General features: G+C 33.1%; 2 protein-coding genes across 15 annotated transcripts in view; one reads left to right on the top strand and one right to left on the bottom strand.

Annotated features, from left to right (window-relative positions):
- LOC123523844 (spermatogenesis-associated protein 6-like) overlaps nucleotides 1–4153 on the bottom strand; it is a 30878-nt gene extending 26725 nt beyond the window's left edge. For 7 of the 14 annotated variants that reach the window (XM_045301566.2, XM_045301572.2, XM_045301565.2 and 4 more), the window contains exons 1-2: nucleotides 3963–4152; nucleotides 1255–1392 (exon numbers count right to left, since the gene is read on the bottom strand). In XM_045301566.2, coding sequence (XP_045157501.2) covers nucleotides 1255–1392; nucleotides 3963–4010 — 186 coding nt within the window. In that variant the 5' untranslated portion in view covers nucleotides 4011–4152. Of the gene's footprint in view, nucleotides 1–1254; nucleotides 1393–3962 lie in introns of all 14 variants that reach the window. The other 7 variants (XM_045301574.2, XM_045301575.2, XM_045301578.2 and 4 more) reach the window with 2 other exon arrangements.
- A 4630-nt stretch (nucleotides 4154–8783) lies between these two features.
- On the top strand, nucleotides 8784–23454 carry LOC123523846 (protein FAM32A-like). The gene is made up of 4 exons (XM_045301583.2): nucleotides 8784–8854; nucleotides 21181–21337; nucleotides 21806–21859; nucleotides 22659–23454. Exons 1-4 carry the CDS (start codon nucleotides 8784–8786, stop codon nucleotides 22725–22727), a joined length of 351 nt encoding a protein of 116 aa, XP_045157518.1. The 3' UTR covers nucleotides 22728–23454.
- The last annotated feature ends 1131 nt before the right edge of the window (nucleotides 23455–24585 follow it).

The following is a 24585-nucleotide window of genomic DNA, read 5'->3' as shown; positions in this document are numbered from 1 at the left end:
ATTTGTTTTATCGACCACTTAATTACTTCTCCCGGGCAAGTAGGATAGCTCCCTCATTCATTGAATAGTCAACCTAAAAAATGAAACGTTAAATCATAACTAAAGAAGAAATATTTTGCTTTAAAATGCAAATTTCCGCCATTTTGAATTGGAATTCTCATGTAGGGTCACCCTTTGGCCCTCTACAGAAATATAGAGGGCAACCACGTGACACTACTCAACCAATGGAAGGTCTAGAATCTGGTGGGAGGTAAAACAAAACAAATTATATAAGTCGTAAACAAATGCTCAGTTTAGCGAAGAAGTTTGATGTATAACATATATATGTACAATGTACTACATCATTATGCTGACCATACTTGGGAAGATTTAAAAAGTAGCATATTTAAGTTAAGTTATGTCCACTACCAATTTTTTTTTCATTACTACTTAAATACAACAAATTAGCAAGATCTTTTATCAATGTGGTAAGCATGTGTACTTTTGACACTCAAAACCTGCATCATTTTTGACATATTTGCTGAAGAGAATGGATGTTCATTTCTTTTAGACTTTGCAATAATAATTTGTTTGAATGAGAGAATGCAGGGCTCGACACTAACACTGGTCCGCTGGTCCGAGGCCAGTGAAAATCAACAAGGACCAGTGAAATATTTGGAGGACCAGTAACTGTTTCATTTAAAAACTGAGTGGAAACTGCTCTTCGGACCAGTGGCCCAAAATGGTTAGTGTCTAGCCCTGAGAATGTTTGCATTTGATTTACAGAACTATCCAGTTTCTGTACCTGCAGTTAGCACTTGAAAAGGGAAATTTGATGGCCTTGCTAGATATATAGCATTGCTAGTCATATTAGAATATATCATTTAGATTTTTCTCAAATATTTTGAGTGCTCTATTATTCTTGATTTTTTTTTTATAAAAATGCAAATAGGTTTGATGATGTACATTGCAATAACCTATAAATATTATATGTCTTTTTCCCTTTTGTATTAATATGGTTTCTTTCCTGCAATAAGAAAATATGTTATCATCCATAGCTTTCTAAGCTTTGCCAAGATAACTAACTTGTCCTAGCTGGAAGTCATCTTTCATAGAACCAAATTGTTCGAAGTAAATACTGTGGCAGTGCCTTTCATCAAGAAAGATAAACTACAACCTTATAAAACTAAAGAATTCACTATGTAGTTTTCAACTTTTCAACATACAGTTTGAATTTATAAGTACTATAACTAGTTAACATGTACAATAAATCACCTTTTCAAATCTGAATGGCTCATGTAAAATCAATGGAAATATGGATGTTAAATTTCGAGTATTTCTGTACTGTCCAAACACGCTTATACTGACATACACATCCTCTCTGCTGGGCAGCCATACACCTGGAGCTGATACCTATGCAATGAAAAATAGACATTATAAGATTCCTGCAAGTTTGTTTTCAAATTGATTACAAAGATGTAAAATAAATTTGTTAAAAATAGTACTGAGTCTACTGACTTAATACTCTCAGTGTTTTTAAAATATATCATAAATTGGCTATTTTTGTTACAGTTACATTTTATTTTGAAAAAAAAAGTTGGAAAATTAAACTTTGCAAAGTTTATGATAACATAACACAAAAGTATGGAAAGTTGAAAGGACATATCTTGCTATTACATTATTTTTACATCATACAATTTTGCATAAGACCATAATTCTAAAATCTATATGTATTCAGTTAATTAAAAGATAATGAATTTGGTATTGTAAACAGTTCTGCATGAGTACCATAAATAATTCTAAAATCTAAGTATTCATTTAATTAATTGAAAGATAATGAATTTGGTATTGTAAAGAGTTCTAATTTAATATAACAAAGTTAACACAATTTTTTTTTAACAGTTAAATTTTCTGTATTATACTGTAGGTATCACACACAACTGAATGATGAAATTGATCAACTGCAATAGTTTTTTGTAAAATTATAAGGCTCAGAAAATAAATATATTATTATGACCAAAATATAAACCAAAGAGAAAATTTCATAAGATATGATAAGTTTTATTTTAAGTTATCTTGACTAAGGCTTGGCGCAAAACTATTGTATCTTGTTCTTTATTTATATACACTTACAATAGTTTTGCACCAAGCCCTCGTAATGTCATGACTTAATTGTTTTTTAACAGCAAATACTTTAAAAAATGTTTAAACTCGCCAAAAGAAGCCATCTTATGATAACAAAAATAAATAAAAGGCAGTGGATACGATTAGGGTACCGTAATCCTAGCCTCCGGTTCTAGGATTAATCATTACTGAAGTTCCATATTCAGTCTAGATAACTCATTGAGGATAGACTAGGGTTACGAAAGTATTTAAGAGTTATCAAATATATGTTAAGACATGCATAAATGATGTTGTAGACACTTATTTCACTTAAAATAGCGAAAATGAAATAAAAAAACGCATACGGAAATTAAAGTGACAGGCAAAATCAAATCATAAAATTGAAAGTATATTTTTGAAAATCCTTTTGAGCTTATTAAGAATATCATTCTTCGTTTGTCTGCCAATTTTCAAAAAAAAATAAGATAATAAATATACTTAGTATGAACAACTCTTAAAATTTAAAGTATAGAAACTTTGACCCTCACATTTCTGTCTGATTCTGACTTGCTTGTCCGCTTTTGTCAATTGCTATTTTGTACTTGTCCGTATGATATTTATATAGTAAATTCTGGTCAAATTCCACTTGTCCGTACAAGCTTTGGGACAACCTGGGTAATACGGACAATTGATTGCCACCCCTGATAATATTTCCACCGCCATCAATATATCGTTTAAGATTATACTAACCCAAAATGGCTGATCGATAACACGAAATAATTAGAAGGTCATGAAAAAAAATGCTATTTTAAGCAGTCAGGGGTGTAACTGTTTTAAGTTATGTAACCTATTTCAGTTACATTTTCATTCAGTTTAAGGATTCAGGAAATAATTGCATTAGTCTCATTCAAAATGAGGAATTGGCACAGGAGTGCTTTGTAATATTTTATGATAACTGAAACAAGTAATGAAAGTATAAGCAATAACTCAAATGGGCTATGAACTGCGATAACTTGAAACAGTTACACCCCTGACTGTTAAGTGAAATAAGTAAGTTTATAACATCATTTAATCCTAACACACATTTGATGCCTCTAAAATACTTCCGTAATCCTAGCCTATCCTCAAAGGGTTGTCTTGGAATAAGGAACTTCCGTAATACTAGAATCAGAGGCTAGGATTACGGTACTGTAATAGTAGCCACTCAAGTCTAGTCAAGTCAATATTTATTTATTGTCGGTAGATAAAATAACATTATAAACAAAAGCTACATATAGATAGACAGATATAGCTTTTGACCGACATAGCCACTGCCTAAATAAAAACATTCAATATCTTCAAAGTTAAACTAGTTGTTATTTAAATCATAACTTTCACATTTTCTTTTCAAAAACAAGACTCTCTTAATTCATTTAAAGTTATCAGAAATCAAATAACCAGAAGCTTAATCTCAACAGGTTATATGACTTCAATTTCTTGCGAGCAAATAAATCAAAGACTTGCGAAAGTTTTTTATTGCATTGTTTGCCAAATATAGGCAAACCTATACATATTTTATGACTGTAGTGTAAATACACTATCAGTATAAACCAGTAGTAATCAATAATTTGTAGTATTCAATACACTACTGCTGACAATCAATCAACATATTAAATGAACCAGTATTAGATTAACATTTTTCATACCTAGATCTAAATTCATTTTTTCGCAGTTCAAATACATAGGAACTCATTGAATAAGGTCTATTTAAATTTAATCGTTTCATTTAACTGATCAAATTAATCAATACGTTGAATGAATAACTCCAGCGGGAGCGTGTAAACAAGAAATAACACGCTGACAAATTATTGCAATAAATGGAACAAATAAAAAAAACTTACCCTGTCTAATTCTAAATCAACCACACAACGCAAAGCTCGACGAGGCATCGTATGTCCTTATTTTTCTGCGAGTTTATTAAGCAAAATTATGTAAACTGTTAAAGAAAAGTGACAAATAATGAAAACAATCGAGACCTTTGTCCCGTTGCGCTGATTCCAAGGACGCCTTTTCAACAACCAATCAAATTGCAGCAATAATTAAGGGAGAATCACATAAGAACATAGAGATATGTTAGTATAACTTTCAAATCAAATGCAATCACAAGTAAACACATCGAACAAACCAATTCATACAGACTTTTGCTGAATTTGTAATCGAAAATGTTTCACAAATGTTGCATTAAGAAAATTATTTTAGTAATTTTAAACCGTAAATTATTTCTCCCTCAACATCTGCTTCGTACCCAAATTATTACGTTTTATTCCGTAAAAAATATTTGAATTGAAGTGGTTTACCAATCAAAGTGCAAATAAAAAAAATACTTACATGTAATAAATATGAAAATTAGAAATATATGTAATTCACATTAGGGTCGCCTTGATTAAAGTTTGTCATATATATTTTAATGGTTACGAAAATTAAGAGTATGAAACATTATCACAACAAAAATGGCGCTATGACTAGATACCGGAAAGGGCCCTTTCCGCAAAAAGGACTTAACATGATCGGAAAGGGCCTGCCATATGTTTATTACTGGAATTTAGTTAATTATTTCTTCATATTTCATTATGACATAATAAAAGAAAATAAATTACAAAAAGAAAGTTATCAATTTGTTATTTTTAAATGAATTATAGACAAAATACGAGTCATGACATAAACCGCGCTGATCGGAAATGGCTTAATATTGTTCCGAAAAGGGCCTGTCACATGTTTATTCTTGGAAATAATTTAATTATTTCTTCATATTTCATTATGACATAATAAAAGAAAATAAATTACGAAAAAAAGTTACCAATTTGTTATTTTTAAAAGAATTATAGACAAAATACGAGTCATGACATAAACCGCGCTGATCGGAAATGGCTTAACATGATCGGAAAGGGCCTGTCACATGTTTATTATTGGAAATTATTTAATTATTACTTCATATTTCATTTAACAAATGAAAAAGAAAATAATTTAAAATAAAACAATTATTAATACTCGAATTTTAAATGAATTATAGATAAAATACGGGTCATGACATAAACCGCGCTGATCGGAAAGGGCTTAACATGATCGGAAAGGGCCTGCTGTTTGTTTATTATTGGAACTTATTTATTTATTTATTCATATTTCATTTATGAAATGTCGGATGATACTAGGCTAGGTGGGTGTTATTGCCATTATTTGAGGGTGGGGAAGCCTTTAGTCCTTTGGGCCCTTGCTTTGTATCATCCTTGGTATGCATCCAACATCCAGCTCATATATATATTATGATAGGCTAAGGGTATGATAGGCTGTTGGCTATTATGTGGGACCTGTCCTTCAGTTAGATGCATACTTGACCATTCCACCAGTACTATCTTTACTTCTAATTATTAATATTAAATTTAAGAAAAGAGAATCTAAAATCTATACAGTATGATACTACTGTGTACAGTACACTTATGCGTTGAGCTTAGGCCTAAAATCGGATAGTAAATTTACCAATCACGACATAAGACACTTTCCCTATGTTTAATTGCCTGCGTGCAGTCGGGGTTCCACCAAGTTTTCGGTATTTTGGTCTTGAGCGTTTTAGTTTTAGATTTGGGGATAGTTTTGCCTAAGATCTGTTGTAGTTTAGTTAAAAATTCATTAAAATTATCATCTATGGGAATGTCTAGAATGTTATAGCTTAAGTCTGTTAAGCAGAGATGCCTGAATTCCGACCATTGGTTGTCCTTCGCCTTATCTACTAGCCATTTTTCAAGTATTATTAAAAAAATTATCAATATTCGATTTTTAAATGAATTATAGACAAAATATGGGTCATGACATAAACCGCGCTGATCGGAAAGGGCTTAACATGATCGGAAAGGGCCTGCTGTTTGTTTATTATTGGAACTTATTTATTTATTTATTCATATTTCATTTATGAAATAGAAAAGAAAATAAATATGAATTATGAAATAGCTATTTATGATATTTAAATGAATTATAGACAAAATATGGGTTATGACATATTTTACGCTGATCGAGAAGGGCCTAACATGATCGGAAGGGGACTGTCACATGTTTTTTATTTGAAATTATTTAATTGTTTCTTCATATTTCGTATTTCGTTTAACAAAAGAAAATAAATTAAGAAAAAAGATCATTATCGATTTTTAAATGAACTATACACAAAACACATGTCAGTGCATAAACCGCACTGATCGGAAAGGACCGGCCTTTGAATATATGCGGCGTAACAAACACGTGCCTCTGATTAGTCCTGATAGAGTTTGATTGGATTATCACACCTATTGATTATATCAATTAATCAGTATATTTGTAAGCACACACAAGTGCCATGTGACAAATAATGTCTTTTTATTATAACAATATTTTTATACACTTTGCCTTTTGGACAGATAATAGCCTTTATTGACTTTAATTGCTTCTTCAAACAATGCCGCTAAATGTTTTGAGTAAAAAGTCACCTGATTCTTAGCATGCATGTGTGTACCGTTTGCACGGAACAGTGTAAGACGAACTGTATATTCTGTGAGGTAAGTGCAGTTAATATGATAAGCTTTTATCTAATTTAATACTTGTCGTTATTCCTGCAAATTGAAGAATTGAAGAAAAAAAAAACAAGTACATTCGGTAGTATTTTTATTTTTGCACAAGAAATGCTTATTAAGCCGTAAATATATCAGCCGGCGAACAGTAGTTGACAATGTTGTTTCCTCCGATATTTAAGAAGACATACCTGAAATATAAAACATATGTATTTAAAAATCATTATCGTATAAGTTTATAAAAATAATACGTATTCGTATATATAAAAAAAAATTGGTATATCCAATCTGTAATGTTATTTCTAAACGTCGTATTGATGCTTTTATTTTATATTGTATTACTATAATATTGTTAATAATGTATGTATTCACTACACGTCATTTCACATACCAACATTTGAATAGGTACTGAAGCTAATTATTATAATGTGTTTTTGGCAACTCACGGTTGCATGCACATGTTTGTTTACACTTAACATATGATTATGATAGTACTTGGTTTACAAATTGTAACTATTTCCATTACTTAGATTAGCAAAAGTTTATAATGTCTTGTTCTTTCACCGAAAGAAAATATTATAAATATTTAGCAAAAATAGAAATTTACTTCTTACCTTGGTTTGTCCTTTAATAATCTATCATACATTGGCCTGAATTTTTTACGTGTTGACATTCCAGATACACCATAGAAGGCACATTTATATTTGAAATGCATATTGCCACTGGTGTGCTTTTCTAGGCATGTAACGTAACTATCAGCAAATATAGCATTATTATTCGAATGTTGCGTTTCTGAAATCAGTCTATGGTTTATATATTATATTATTGAATAAAGCATCATTTACTCAATGGCAAATTATTTTGTCAACGAAAAGCCGTAAAAACATCTAACCTTCTTTAAATATTTTGATTGACACGTAGCAATCAGGGTTAACTCAACTTGTTGATTGATAGGTGACATATGAATAACCTGTCCGTTCGTTAATAACAATTATAAGGTACTTTTAACAGAACGATGAGCAATAAACTTTAAAAGTATATTGCAAGAATATTTGTTATTATTAAACTTCCAATAAATACATGTTTTATAAATATTTAAGAAAGATCTTATTTATTATCATCTCATCAATGTGCACGGAGTTAAAACATATAACTAAAATACATTTAGTTTATGTACTGACGCGTATATTGTCAATAATTCATTTAAAAATAAAAATAAATGTTATTTTTTTTCTTAAGTTCTTTTCTTTTTGATTTGATAAATGAAATATGAAGAAATAAATAAATAATTTCCAATAATAAACATATAACAGGCCCTTTCCGATCATGTTAAGCTCTTTCCGATCAGCGCGCTTTATGTACTGGCGCGTATTTTGCCTATAATTCATCTAAAAATCAAAAATTCATATATTTTTTTTCGTATGTTCTTCTCTTTTTGATTTGATAAATGAAATATGAAGAAATAATTAAACAATTTCCAATAATAAACATATAGCAGGCCCTTTCCGATCATGTTAACCCCTTTCCAATCAGCGCGGTTTATGTCATGACCCGTATTTTGTCCATAATTCATTTAAAAATCGAATATTGATAATTTTTTTATCTTAAATAATTTCTTTTTTATTTGTTAAATGAAATGTGAAAAAATAATAAAATTAGTTCCAATAATAAACATATAGCAGGCCCTTTCCGATCATGTTAAGCCCTTTCCGATCAGCGCGGTTTATGTCATGACCCGTATTTTATCTATAATTCATTTAAAATTCGAGTATTAATAATTGTTTTATTTTAAATTATTTTCTTTTTCATTTGTTAAATGAAATATGAAGAATAATTAAATAATTTCCAATAATAAACATGTGACAGGCCCTTTCCGATCATGTTAAGCCATTTCCGATCAGCGCAGTTTATGTCATGACTCGTATTTTGTCTATAATTCTTTTAAAAATAACAAATTGGTAACTTTTTTTCGTAATTTATTTTCTTTTATTATGTCATAATGAAATATGAAGAAATAGTTAAATCAATTCCAATAATAAACATATGGCAGGCCCTTTCCGATCATGTTAGGCCCTTTCCGATCAAATATCACGGAAAGGGCCCTTTCCGGTATCTAGTCATGCCCCAAAAATGGCTGACTATGAAAACGTTTGCCGAGGATCACTGAAACTGAAAGGTGTTTCTGACCATAAAATAAAGAAGTGAGACATTTCTTCTAGATTTCCTTAAGAAAAGATGACATTCTTTGATTATGACATAAATTTCCTTGTTCAAATAAAATCAAATATGGCCTGTAATTTTGGTGATCATGAATACAAGGAAATTTGTCAGGCTGATCCGCACCTGGACTGGTCCCAAATGTAAATGTGCCATGTGCTTATAGTTGCTTTTATACTTTTCTTTGCTGTTTGGCTTGTTGTGTTGCTTTATTTATTTATTTGTGTGCTTCTTAGTTTCGTCCTTAGCTAAAGACTTTTTTTTTTTTTGCATTTATCAGTTTAATTTGTTTGTCTGCTTCCATGTTTTTTTTGGTTTTTATTTCTTACTTGTGGTGTCGCCTGGTGGAGTCTCAGCGCGTGTGGACTGACCATACAGCTGGCAAAACCAGGCGAAACATATCTTAAACTTTTTATCACTACTTCATCTATCCATTTATTTACTCATTATCTTAACAATAGTTTTTCATTTTAACTAAGTACTTACATTTAAATAGTAATATAAGTCATAATTTAGTAGATTTCTATATTCTTAATATATATTTTTTTTTTTTTTTTTTTTTTTTTTATATATATCTTTTTTCTCTCTCTTTCATGCATGATGCCAATCTGTTTTTATTGTGATAACATTGTAGATGACAGAGGCGGGTGTGGCACTGTGTATGACCCTCTCAGGCCCCTTTTCCCTCTCTACATCTTTCTTTCGGTAGGTTGGGATAAGTACTTTACTTGGGGAATTAGGTTTTCTGTCTCACACTTGTCACACACCCGACTGTCAACTACTAATTTCTTATTTTATGCCCATAGACTTGTATTTTTTACTTGCATGTACCAATATAATATGCTTATCTTTTTTTATGCTATGCTTTAACCATGTACTTTTCTTTTACAGCCTTTTTTAATAGTTATATTATTTTTACATATGTTTGTCGGGAAATAGCTTTAAGCTAATGTTTTTGTTATATGGGTGGTTTTCAAAATAATGAAGCTTTTTCTTCTCTCTCACCTTACTTTAATTCAGTTCAGTTTTAGAATTTGTTTTGGAGCAAATTATATCCAAATCAATGTAATCAATAAGTGTGTGCAATTTTATCTTGATGGCTCAAGCAGTTTTAAAGTTATATTAAATTATATAGCCAATTTTGTCCCCTGTGCACCCAAAAAAGTGTGACATTTTACATGAAGTATAGTTTTCAACTGTGGTTTACTTTTTAAAATCATGCTTTATTGTTACAGCTTTGACTTTTTTATGTAACTTAAACTCTGCACATTTAAATAAAATACTTCTTTTTCATTACATACATCTTATTGTTACCAAGATTTCACATCTTGTGATGGAACCCCCTTCACAAAAAATAGTGAAAAAAATACTAAATTAAAATGTTGAACACTACAATTTCATAACCTTATTACTTTTCTAAAGTCTTAATGTTTTTCTAAGATCTTTATCCTTTCAGCTGTGAAGACACAGTATGATTTTTTTCTTTAATTAATCAACTTTCTCAGAAACTTGATGAATTTCTATACACCTAAAAATGTCCCCTGTGCACCTTTTCAGTTGTTAAGTGTCAGATTTCTTTTATTCTTTAAATAAAATGGGATTTTACTTTATTTTCCTTGAAAGGGAGTTACAATAGATACAAAAGCAGCGTTCAACTTCACATATTACAGACTGTTAAATATTCACAAAGCCAAAAGTGATGTCCCCTGTGCACCCTTTTTTTACATATATCAATTATCATAGCATTCCAGTAATTTGTGGTGGCAGTTCTATATTCTTAGCAGTGTGAATGCAAAATTTAGGCATTTCTTGATAATTAAGCATTATATAAGAAACCCTGGACAATTTAAAATTCATTGTTTGCATTTTTTTCTGAAGTTGCCAATTTTCAAGTTTAAAAGTGGAAACATCAATTTTATTGCTTCTTAAGCTCTTAAGTTTACCTACATATGTAAATGTTCACTAGTAAATATTGTGTAGTTAAAAGAATTTTACTTACCATTAACATATTCTATGAATAAATATTTTGACACAATTTGTCCCCTGTGCACCCTTTTTAGTAAAATTATAAAGTATGTATGATTTTTACTATTCCGTTTTATCATGCATGGCATTTTGTCATTTTTCTACTCTGAATAAGCAGTTCATGTAAACTAAATGATTTCAATGTGTTAGTTATGTTTAAAGTCACTTATTTTTCATTTAAAGCATTACATTCTGTTCAATTTTCATGTTTTTGTAGTGAAAATTTTCAATTTTGTAGTTATTTTGTAGAATAAACTAATTTTTTAATAGCATTTGTCTAAAGTTGATTACCATTAGTCTTTTTATGAATAGAAAACTAATGATGGATGAATATTACACTGATCTTCAGTATGTGTCCCCTGTGCATCTGTACAATAACTCAATTTTGAGATGACAATTCTAGAAATTAGAATTACTGGACATTCTTGAAATTTGGCATGTGGTTTATAAACATGCAAAATGTGAGAAAAAAATAGGTTTTATAATTATATGTTAGTTATATTGCATTCAGCAACAACTTTTCTAGGTAAAGTTTTATTTTCATGTCAGATTTGTGCAGAAAGGGTGATTTTAAAAACCAATGTCCAAAAACATATGATTAAATAAGTTTCAAACCATAAACATACACCCATTACATATCATTTATGTTGAAAAAAATACTGTTATACATATTTCTTTGTCATAAAACCATGCAACATTTTTCATCCATCTTACTGGAAATTCACTGAACTTTCGAATTAAAGGCTGAAATATTTTCTGATTGGCATTTCTCAACACTTTCCTAAAGTTATTTCCTTCAACTTTGAAGTATTTGCTATCATAAAAAATAGGTGACCACCATAAAAAATGAGTTTGAATTTTTAACCCCTATGTCACACTTTTGCTTCATTATTTTGAAAATCACCCATATATAGTATCCGACGTTAAATAAAGTTTCTTGTATCTTGTATCTTGTATCTTCATGATGAAAAAATATCCTGGTATAACCCGTTTTCGGCAGTCTAACGGTTAATCGCTCCGTGATCATTTAAATACGTTTGAGAAAATAATATGAATTAAGGCACTGCCTAGCATAGGGATTTATCTTTTATATATCTACTTACGAAGAAATATTCAACACTCAAAAGAAAGTGAAACTTCGCTCTAAACAGTGAAGTTTACATTTAGTGTCATCATACCTTTAACAGCGAATATCATACTTTGCAAAATTTATGGGAAGCCGTTTTGTACATAAACCGGAACCGGAAAACATCGAAAAAATTGTCTCAGTATATGCAGACAACAAAGACGAATAACTATATACGGATGTTACCGTCTCGGGGATTTTCATCCTCGGCGCTTTGCGCCGTGGATAAATCCCCTATAATTTGTACCAAATATTATTCAAAACATCTCTACCTTAACTAAGAAACAAATAAAAAATTCTTACCTTGCTTCTTATTTATAATCGTTGAATCATGAGCCCTGATTGGCTCGAATGTCTCTCTGGTAGTCGGTCACATCGGTATTTCTTCACGGTATAATTTTCACTCAGGTAGTATTTAATTTATGTTTATCCAAATAGGCTGACCTAATTTCCCTCCAAAAAAACAATACAACCACTTTCCGGCAATTGTAGTGAAAGTATACTGCACAAAAAAGTCTATGTGTCACTAACACTTTAACTTGTAAATGTTAACTTTAAATAAATTGTCAACTGTTTTGAACACTTTGAACTGTCAGTAACGTATATACAATTGTTTTTTTATTGACTGAAATGTCTAGTTGGTGGGCTCACTGCAGTTAGGGCAGATGAATTTATCTCCCCTTCTGATGACCCTGGTACTGGTACAAAATGACAAGTGTACCCATCCATTGCAGGTATCACACTGTCCCCAGTTCACTATAATAAGTTCAGGCCTCTTAGATGAATCTGGAGAGAACCTTTTACAAACAATGCACTTGTCATTTTCATCCATGTCATCATCTGAATCTGAGCTGGAAAAATTCTCACTTAATGCTGGTTTCTTTGTCTTAACACCTGATGTTGAAGGTTCTACATTCATGGTTCTTTTACTTTTACTTCTGTCATTTCCGGATTTCAATGCTTATATCATGATGCAGTATACTGACACTTGTTTTGTAGAGTAATATACACGCTATCATTACAAAAACTACAAAACAAGTGTCAGAATACGGCTATAAACATTGAATTCCGGAAAAGGACTGCCTAAAGTGGCCCACCTTCCAGACAGTTAAACACCTTTAAAAACTCACCATTTTCAAAGAACTGTTACACATGTTTGTTTGATGCCTTTGCAATATCGTGCGAGTGTTGAAATTTCACATAACTAGTTGGAACACAGTTTTCAGCAATTGTTTAGTTTTATTTCTTTACAAATGGCATTCATTTTCATAGGGGGACAACTTTTTCAGAATATTTTGAGTACGAGACAGTACGGCAGAAGATGTAATGGTCAGGTAAAATATTGGTAACGATGTTCTTCGTTTATCAAAAATTTCTGTGTTTTGGTGATATACTTCTAAACCTTAAGGCCCTCCACTATTTCATATTCATATGAATAAGTTGACATTCTTGGTGACATTTTTTAAGAGACAGGCTTGAACTATAAAGTAAGTAAAAAGCCTAAAATGTAAACTTTGTTACTGGTTTTGGGAAGATGTACCTCTTAAATTTATTCTGTGACATTTCCTTTAAGTGTGCAATAAAGATAAATGGAATACATAATTATTAACTATAGACATCTAGAAATGCAACTACTGCTGTGGTAACTTTCAGGTCGAAAAGAGCACCCTGCCCCTTTCGGACAGCACCCTGTCCCTTTTTGGCAGCACCCTGCCCTTTTAATGCCCCCGAAGGGAGGCATATTAGTTTTCAACTGTCCGTCCGTTAGTTCGTTCGTTCGTTCGTTCGTTCGTTAGTCACAACGTTAACTTTTTGCATGAAGGCACTTAACTCGCGAACCACTGCACCCAGGACCTTCAAACTTCACATGCTGATCGTACTTATTGAGTACACCACCCCTACTGACTTTGGGATCACCAGGTCAAAGGTAAAGGTCACAGGGGCCAACGTTAACTTTTTGCATGAAGGCACTTTACTCGCGAACCACTGCACCCAGGACCTTCAGACTTCACATGCTGATAGTACTTATTGAGTACACCACCCCAACTGACTTTGGGGTCACCAGGTCAAAGGTCAAGGTCACAGGGGCCAACGTTAACTTTTTGCATGAAGGCACTTTACTCGCAAACAACTGCACCCAGGACCTTCAAACTTCACATGCTGATAGTACTTATTGAGTACACCACCCCTACTGACATTGGGATCACCAGGTGAAAGGTCACAGTGGCTAGTGTTAACTTTTTAGCTCACTTGAGCATTGCTCAGGTGAGTTTTTGTGATTGCTCGATGTCTGGCGTCTGTCTGTCGTCTGTCTGTCGTCTGTTGTCTGTCAACATTTAGCTTATGTATGCGATAGAGGCTGTATTTTTCAACTGATCTTCATGAAATTTGGTCAGAATGATTATCTTGATGAAATCTAGGCCAAGTTCGGAACTGGGTCATATGGGGTCAAAAACTAGGTCATTAGGTCAAATCAAAGAAAAACCTTGTGTATGCGATAGAGGCTGTATTTTTCAATTAATCTTCATGAATTTTGGTCAGAATGATTACCTTGATGAAATCTAGGCCAATTTCGAAAATGGGTCATCTGGGGTCAAAAACTAGGTCACTAGGTTAAATCAAAGAAAAACCTTGTGTATGCAATAGAGGCTGTATTTTTCAATTAATCTTCATGAATTTTGGTCAGAATGATTACCTTGATGAAATCTAGGCCGAGTTCAAATATGGGTCATCTGGGGTCAAAAACTAGGTCACTAGGTCAAATAAAAGAAAAACCTTGTGTACGCGATAGAGGCTGTATTTTTCAATTAATCTTCATGAATTTTCGTCAGAATGATTACCTTGATGAAATCTAGGCCGAGTTTGAAAATGGGTCATCTGGGGTCAAAAACTAGGTCACTAGGTCAAATCAAAGAAAAACCTTGTGTATGCGATAGAGGCTGTATTTTTCAATTAATCTTCATGAATTTTGGTCAGAATGATTGCCTTGATGAAATCTAGGTCAAATTTGAATATTGGTCATCTGGGGTCAAAAACTAGGTCACTAGGTCAAATCAAAGGAAAAGCTTGTATATGCGATAGAGGCTGTATTTTTATGCCCCCGAAGGGAGGCATATAGTTTTTGAACCGTCTGTCGGTCTGTCCGCAATTTTCATGTCCGGTCCATATCTTTGTCATCGATGGATGGATTTTCAAATAACTTGGCATGAATGTGTACCACAGTAAGAAGACGTGTCGCGCGCAAGACCCAGGTCCGTAGCTCAAAGGTCAAGGTCACACTTAGACATTAAAGGATAGTGCATTGATGGGCGTGTCCGGTCCATATCTTTGTCATCGATGGATGGATTTTCAAATAACTTGGCATGAATGTGTACCACAGTAAGACGACGTGTCGCGCGCAAGACCCAGGTCCGTAGCTCAAAGGTCAAGGTCACACTTAGACATTAAAGGATAGTGCATTGATGGGCGTGTCCGGTCCATATCTTTGTCATCGATGGATGGATTTTCAAATAACTTGGCAAGAATGTGTACCACAGTAAGACGACGTGTCGTGCGCTAGACCCAGGTCCGTAGCTCAAAGGTCAAGGTCACACTTAGACGTTAAAGGTCATTTTTCATGATAGTGCATTGATGGGCGTGTCCGGTCCATATCTTTGTCATTCATGCATGGATTTTAAAATAACTACGCATGAATGTGTGACACAGTAAGACGATGTGTCGCGCGCAAGTCCCAGCTCCGTAGGTCAAAGGTCCTAAATTCTAACATCGGCCATAACTATTCATTCAAAGTGCCATCGGGGGCATGTGTCATCCTATGGAGACAGCTCTTGTTCAATTGATCTTCCTGAAATTAAGTCAAAATGATTACCTTAATGAAATCTAGGCCAATTTGAAAATGGGTCATCTTGGGTCAAAAAGTAGGTCACTAGGACAAATCAAAGAAAAACCTTGTGTATGCGATAGAGGCTGTATTTTTCAATTGATCTTCATAAAATTTGGTCAGAATGATAGCCTTGATGAAATCTAGGTCAAGTTCGAATATGGGTCATCTTGAGTCAAAAACTAGGTCACTAGGTCAAATCAAAGAAAATATTTACTTATATTAACTTATACTCAATATTTTTGCTCTAATTTTAATGATAATTGGTCAGAATATTTTTTTCCATGAAATCACTAGGTCAAACATGTTTACTCTGTTTAATATGCTGTGTTATGGTGTGTTTCTCAGGTGAGCGACCTAGGGCCATCTTGGCCCTCTTGTTTTATGAAGGCACTTCTCGCAAACCACTGCACCCAGGACCTTCAAACTTCACATGCTGATAGTACTTATTGAGTACACCACCCCTACTGACTTTGGGGTCACCAGGTCAAAGGTCAAGGTCACAGGGGCCAACGTTAACTTTTTGCATGAAGGCACTTTACTCGCGAACCACTGCACCCAGGACCTTCAAACTTCACATGCTAATAGTACTTATTGAGTACACCACCCCTACTGACTTTGGGGTCACCAGGTCAAAGGTCAAGGTGCTGTGGGGGCATTTGTCACCATTAGTGACAGCTCTTGTTGAGCTCTAGAAATAACACTATTATGATATATTGATGGTTATATGATTATGTGAAAATGTAGAAGTAATGAAATACATGTTGGTGTGTTCTTTTGCATATGGTATACTTAAAAAAGCACCATTTGGGTTCGATTTTTAAAAAACAATCGAACACGGGAGGGGGAAACCCTCCCACACCCACCCCTTATCCCACCACACAAACTTTACCCCAGCGCCTTAAAGAATTTCTGGGGAAGGGCCTGGTTATTCCTATGGCAGTCTTGTGTAACACATCGTACTGAATTTATTTGACTGATATAATTTCACCCAACTTCTTTACTTTTCCGGTAAGGAAATCCAGAGAAGACAAAAATGGGAAGTGATTTCCCCTAGTACTTTGTCACAAACAGACGCAAAGTCATATATGACCTTTGACCCCTAAGAGTGACCTTGACCTTGAAGCGAGTCATCCAAAACATGCGCTGTGCACGTCGCCTCAGTGTGGTGAACATTTGTGCCAAGTTTCTTTGAAATCCTTCAAGCAGTTCAAGAGTTACAGAGCGGACACAGCAAAGTCATATATGACCTTTCACTCTTAAGTGTGACCTTGACCTTGAAGCTAGTCATCCGAAACAAGCGCTCTGCACGTTGTCCCAGTGTGATGAACATTTGTGCCAAGTTTCTTTGAAATCCTTCAAGAGGTTCAAGAGTTACAGAGCGGACACAAAACATACTCATATGACCTTTGACCCCTAAGTGTGACCTTGACCTTGAAATGAGACATCCAAAACATGTGCTCTGCATGTTGTCTTGGTGTGGTGAACATTTGTGTCAAGTTTCTTTGAAATCCTTCAAGAGGTTCAAGAGTTACAGAGCGGACACAGAATTGCTAACAGACGGACGGACAGACAGACGGACACCTGGACCATAACATAATACGTCCCTTCGGGCGTATAAAAAGCATCTAGTTCTTCACAGGTCACATTTGTTGTACTGCAAGGCACAGTACTTGGCCCCATGTTTTTCTTTTTGTTCATTAATGACATTGCTTCCAATATTTCATCAACTATACGTCTTTTTGCTGACAACTGTGTTATTCATCATGCTGTTAGACTGGTGGAAGATCATACCATATTACAAAATCACTTAGATAAGCTTTTTAAATGGAGTAAAATTTGGCAAATGGAATAATTTAATGTTATTAAAATGTGCCATCATGACTTTAACTACTAAAAGGAATAATTCAAAATTCTATGCAAGGAAAAGTGTTACGAGTTGAACTTTTTGAAAACACGAAAACAACACTCACGTAGATATTATAATGTCAAAAGTATCTCAGGCCCTGGGCTCTGTGAAACATAATCTTAAAGTTAAACACTCCCAGAACTGTAAAAGAACGTACATATCAAACTCCAGTTCAACCAAAATTGGAATATAGCTCAACTATTTGGAATCCTCATCAATCCATGCAAGTGAAGAAAGCTGACCAAATACAGTGAAGTGCAACAAGATTTACAGTATAAACCTCTTAATTATAAAAACCCTGGTAGTGTTACTTCTATGATACAGTAACAACAGTTGAACTGGCTAACTTTACAAATTACAAGCCCGAAGGCAGTCATCTGATTTAATTCTTATGTATTAAGGTCGTGAACAATTTAGTGGCGGTACCATCATCTTATTTTCCTATTCCATCATCTAGACACACCATGAAATTCTTAACATATCACTGTAAGATCAACGTTAATCAACACTCATTCTTCCCAGGGTGGTTGTCCTGTGGAATAGCCTACCACAGACAGTGCTGTAGTTGGACACTAGATGGTTTCAAGGCCCCTGTCCATCCAGCTGTGAGGGTGTAAAGTGGACTAGATATAGTGTACAATGTATTATACATGTTCAGGATTTTAACAACACATACATGTTTGGGATTTTAACGACACACTCTGGAGCACCTGGGCCCGGGCATGTACAGTCACCCTGCACCTCTGCTAGATATCCACACAAGGATTTAACAGTTACTTTATTGAAGTTGAAAAAAAAAATATTGCAGTTTTGATAATACTATATATAATATGTTGTCGTGTCTTTGAATAGCCTGTTATTTCAAAACACAGTTATAAAAATTACGTGTATAAAAATATATTTCATGTCATAAATATTAATTTTACTTATAATGTGATGGGTAAATCACTGGAGATAAATTAGAAATACTGTACATTTCAATGACATCTTCCTACATGTATGTATTATTTGATGGAGCTTCATAAAACTTGGTCTGTAGCATCATTATAAGGTCCTTTCCAAAATTTGTTCAGAGGCACTTGGCCCCTTTTACAAGTTTTAGAGGCCCCTAAAGCTAAAATTAGAAATATGATTAAACAATTTCTTCTCATGATCTGCTTGATGGATCTTCCTAAGGCCTAACAGAAAAAATTCTTTGTTTCCGGTAACATGCTCAAAAAAATTAGGGTAGTTAGGTCGGAAAAACTTTTTTTTTTTTGATGTTTTTTTTTTTTTTTTTTATTAAAGGAGACTTTTCGGAAATGACCATGTTAAAAGCATAAAAAGTGCAGTTTTGCAACTTTTTATCAAAAAGTTGAAAAAAATGTTCTCTAAGGCCATAAAAACATTTAGGGTCGGGCCAAAAATTTAGGGTAGGTCGGGATACCGGAAACAAACAATATTTTTTTTTATGCCTAAACCAGAAATAGAAAATTATTTCAACAAATTCTTATCATAAGTTTGTTCTAATGTTTATGCTTTTTAGGCTGTCAAGCAAAATATAGAAAAAAACACCTTTAGATAACTTTTTTTAAATGAACTGAAGCAAGGTCATATGGTGACCATGAGATCCTCTTCAGGTGAACGCCTTAGGCCCATTTGGCCATCTTGTTACAAAATTATGCTCTTTTCTCGACTAATTTTTGGTGAAGTTTTTGTATGTAAGCTGGTATCTCAGTACCTACTAATGGGAATTGATTGAAACTTCACATATTTGTTTACTCTGTTGAGCTGGCATGCATTGTACTGGTACCATGACTTGTGTGTACTCCCGGAACTGAATGATGGATCAGTCCATTTTAGAAATTTAGCAGGGTAAAGGTTAAAACAGAGGTGCAAGTAAGTGAAAGAGATTCTAAGAATCAGATAAAAAGAGATTCTTAAACCTTTTTGTAACAAACAGACCATCACTTGGGTTAGTGATCATGACAGTGTATTAAATATTGTTGAAGCCTACAAACAGGAAGCCAAGAAAAAACACCCTTGCACAGAAAGATATTCCTCTGGAAGAAAAAAAGATGTCAACACCAGCATCAACATTTTTTCATGAGATTAGCAGAAACTCATACTAAATCTATATGGAAAATTTGGAAATCCTTATAAATTAACACCTTATGGAATGTAATTCACTAAGTGCCCTCTGTATAGAAACTCCAGTATCATCCCACTTTGTCAACCATGTTGAATAAATTTATGGAAGTTGAAATTTTTGTTGAACAAAATAAGAGCCTATTGTAGAGCCAGGAGTTGTGGCGACACACAATACATAACACACTACAAGTAACTCCAAAAGGCTAGTCAACAAAATGTTCGTTAATAACTACAAAAATGGCATGGTCTCTGTTACATTCAAGAACTCGAAGAAACTCTGTACCTTCATAAAATCCAAGTTTTTATCTTACCTCTGCAATATTTATTCACCTTCAAGCATTCTTGTACAGTGCTCAAAGAGTGCCATACAACTTACGCAGAAGAATTCAGCCAGCCTGCTTAGCTCAATAGGGAGAGTACAGATGACGGGGTCGTAAGTTTCAGATACCTGGGCATGGCGTATGTTCTCATCATGACAACTTGATAAAAGAATCCAGGAACACTCATTAGGTTAACTGCCCACTGTTACACAACTGAAATACTGTTGAAAAATAGCACTAAACCAAAAACAGACAAATAAAAAGGTTGCAGCACTCCTACTAAGCAGGCTTTAGTGATGTCAAACAATTTAAGATGGTGTATCTCAATTAATTCTACATCCGATTCAGAGAAATTACTACTTGTGGACAACTAACTAGGCGAGTTGACTGGAGTTTTAACTGCTCACTCTTATGACTTAATGTCAGAAAATTGAATGAATTAAGGTTTCGTCTGTTTGATGCTATTTTGTAGTAGTTATACCAATCACTTTCAAAATACAATAGATTTTCAATTATCTCTATATTCATACACAATAAAGAAATACTTTATACCCATAAGCCTTTACATGATCTTAAATGGTTACTGATACTAGTGATAATATTGTTAATATTCACAGAGCACAATTTTGTTTATTACAAGTAGCATAATATCTTAGTAAAATCCAAATGGACCACTTTGACTCACTGCAATAATGATGATCCAGACAATCAAAATCTTGTAATGTCTTTTCTGTAATAAATACAAGTGAGTCGTAGGGAGTGTCATCTTTAACTCTGATTTAGGGTTGTTGGCAACAGTTTACAATGCAGAAGAATAATATGATGATCAAAGATTACCAGTCAACTTATTCATAATTACCTTACATAGTTTTACTGATATAACCTGCATTTCTTTTATTGTAATGATTTTTAATTAACAGAAAGAAGAAAAAAAAGGAGAAAGAAAAAGAATTGTCGAAAATGTACGAGAACATAGCATCTAACGCAAGTACATCCAGTGATGAAGGCACGAGTTCAGCGTTTGTTGATAAACGCACAAAGGCTGAATTGGCTTTTGAAAAAGCAAAGGAGAAAAAGGTAATCTAGCTTAAACATTTTCTTTTAGTTGATTTTAAGAGAGAAAAGGAGCATTTTATAGCTTATATGTAAGTGGATTGCCAGTATGAAATTTGTTTTCAAATATATAGTAATATTCAACATCATAAACAGGGTAACCATGTAATAAAATTTCATTAACAAAATACAACTCCCTTATCCAGATTCCTGAACCAAATCTGTTCATAATGGCTGCAGTATTTGGCGTCTGTAGGTTTACAACTAAATTGAAATGAAATAAAGGGGAAAATATAACACCTTTCAAATAAAATGCAAAGATGAATTCTACATTCTGTTATACATGTTAAAATGATTTAAAGTTTCAAGTTGCATTTTACCAGGGATTTAAAAACTTTCAGAAAATGTGTTTAAAAACTCATTTAGATTGTGATCTTTTCGCAAAGAATTTACAGTTTTTTCTAAAAATCCTTCATTGCTTGTTTATTTCAGATGGCTCAACAGATCCTTGACAAAGCAACAAAAACTCACAAAGAAAGAATTATGGTAAAATATTTTTCAGTGATTTTAAAGTATGATGTACCTCTGTTTTGGGTGGCATTAAATTATGTATAAAGTTCCTTTGTTGCAGCAACCAATTTTATTTTCCTTCTAGAAATTGCCCACATCGCATGTAAATCATTTTGATAATTTATCCAGTAGAGATACCTTCATAGCGTGATGGTTGGTATATTGAATTCAGATTCAAATTGTAGTCTTCAAAAAGTTGTGTTATGCAGACTGGTATTAAAAGATTGTAGGACAACTCCCTCCCCCCACCACCATTGTTCAGTTTGAGCAAGGCAGACAAAATCTTACCTTTTGTTGTTGAAAAAAAAAACAAGAACAATTAGAAAAGGATTAAAATAAATCCAAAAATTACAATTTATGGTATGACAAAGATCAATTTTTAAGTTGAATGAAGTGAAAGTTTAGATATTGAAAAAATCAAAGGGCACCAGGAGGTTGTAATTTTGTCTGTCTTGGTGAAATTAAGCAGGGTAGGGTGTGGTGGAGGGTGGACTGTATTGTGTCTTATCTGTTATTAAAATTGCTGAAGAAGGTGTAAAGTGATTCATAAAATCTTTCAACTGAACCAAAATGAATTGGCATATACTGAAAGTAAGAACCTTTACAAGCAGTTTGTAAAAATTCTGTGATTTTGGAAAGTAATGTTCTGTTTTTACATTTTGCACTATAATTGACATACCATAGCCCAATTAAACAGATTTTCTTCTGTATTTATTATAAGAAGCAGAATCTGGTATTAAATTTATCATTAATAAATTTCTCTGTATTATTCCAGGAATTTAACCAACATCTAGACAATCTCACTGAACATTTTGATATTCCAAAAGTAAGCTGGACTAAATAATGGAATGACATTCTTACAGATGTTTGTGGGAACTAGAAATGTACCTGCACAATACAGGAGCATAGTGAGTGCGGGAAAAACTGACACCAGAAATCTGTTTATATATCTTTCAAAATGGATTAACGCTAAATTCTCAGCCTGTGAAGAAAATGTTTCGTGTTGCAACTAGTATGTTGAATATTGAATGGAAGCATTTTTGCAGTTAGTGTAGTGTATAATTGTTTCATTTTGTTTTTATTTCAACAGTAACTGTTAATATTATTTCAATGCAGATTTTTATTTGGATTCCATTACTCATTGGGGTTCAAGGCAGTTAGACTATGCTTCAAGGAAGATGGGAATATTTTATTTATATTTTTGTGAGAATAGGACCTAATGATACCTTGTAAATTAACTATCAATAATAGTTGTAATGTTGTAAGATTATGATTTGATTTTATATGTAACATTAAAAGAAATATTTTTTTTTTATAGAAATACATCCAAGATTTACTGTCTTCACTCATTTCCAGTTTAGATTTTACAAGACTATCCTTGAATAAAAGTTACATGTGCATGTACCTAGGACTGAGAGGAAAACTGTCACACTGGACATAAATGATCTTAATTAGAATTGATTATCATACCATGTATGAATATAACTCACAAGTCATGTACTGTTTTCATTATTTTATCATGTTGCTGCTGGTACTGTTTGTCTGTGTAGAAAATAAATTATTTAATATCATATGTGTTAATATATTTGGACAAAAGAATGTTGGTATCAGTGTGTTCATGGGTATATATCTTAAAGGAAATTTTTTATTTGATAAAACTCCAGTTATCATTGAACTTCAAACTATCTTTAGGGGATACTCGATCCATTAACTTGAATATGTGGAGACCTGGTTTGAAGGATTTTAATAAACTGCAATAATGTGAATTGTAGTTTGGAAATGTAGACCTTCACAATTCAGAGAAATTACTTCTGGAGTTACGGCCCTTAGTATAATGCTTACTGTATAGGGCATTTCTTTGCAAATAAAATATCATTTTCTATTGGATATTGTGAACAAGTTTAGTATATATACTGTATATAGCTTCCTTGGAAACTGTTGTATGGTATGGGTTTTAGTCACTGGAGACAAGGTCAAGATCCCCATTACTAAAAAATAAAAATTTATTTCTTGTAGTTAACCAGTAAGGAATAGGGTATTCACTATTGCCTCAAACTTGAAATTTAGGAAGCTTGCATGGAATCATGGTTTAAATATATTTTGGGTTGCTTAGGTCAAGGACAAAATAATAAACAGAAATAGGAAGGTGGTTTTCCATGATAAATTCAGTTAGAAATGAGATAGGCACACAAAACCTGGTAATTAGGTACCTTTCATAGAGAAATTATTTCTTTGTTTCATTTTAGGTAGCGTGGGTCAAGTTCCTTTGTTACTAAATTTAGAAAAATGGTTTTCAAGCAATAATTTAGATAAGTAGCTTTCAAAAAGACTGAAATCCAATGGCATTTTAGTGCTTTATGTTGGCAGAGAATGCTTCTTCAATGGTGAAACCTTCACACTCGGTGGAAGATAAAAGTTCACTGAACTTGCTTGTTATACGCCAGGAGGGATGTATTATGTTATACCCCCAGTGTCCGACTGTCCGTTGGCAATTTCGTGTTCGCTCTAACTCTTGAATCCCTTGACAAAAATGTTCACCACACCAAGACAACGTGCAGCAAGCATGTTTCGGATGACTCGCATCAAGGTCAAGATCACACTTAGGGGTCAAAGGTCATATATGACTGCTTTGTGTATATTGCTCTGCATTGCAGTGCTCTTGTTTTTATTTGGCAGATTCCTTTTTTGTTCACTTACAAATA

This window comes from Mercenaria mercenaria, chromosome 3 (genome assembly GCF_021730395.1).
Source record: "Mercenaria mercenaria strain notata chromosome 3, MADL_Memer_1, whole genome shotgun sequence".
NCBI lineage: Eukaryota > Metazoa > Mollusca > Bivalvia > Venerida > Veneridae > Mercenaria > Mercenaria mercenaria.
The sequence above is the reverse complement of the archived record's forward strand: the minus strand, read 5'-3'. Positions and strand labels throughout refer to the sequence as shown.

What these genes read in the sequence shown, in the direction of transcription:
- LOC123523846 (XM_045301583.2), top strand. Translation starts at nt 8,784, where the DNA reads ATGGCTGACTATGAAAACGTTTGCCGAGGATCACTGAAACTGAAAGGT. An exon ending in TCTGACCATAAAATAAAGAA is followed by an intron (nt 8,855 to 21,180) that starts GTGAGACATTTC and finishes TTTAATTAACAG; the next exon opens with AAAGAAGAAAAAAAAGGAGA. An exon ending in CTCACAAAGAAAGAATTATG is followed by an intron (nt 21,860 to 22,658) that starts GTAAAATATTTT and finishes GTATTATTCCAG; the next exon opens with GAATTTAACCAACATCTAGA.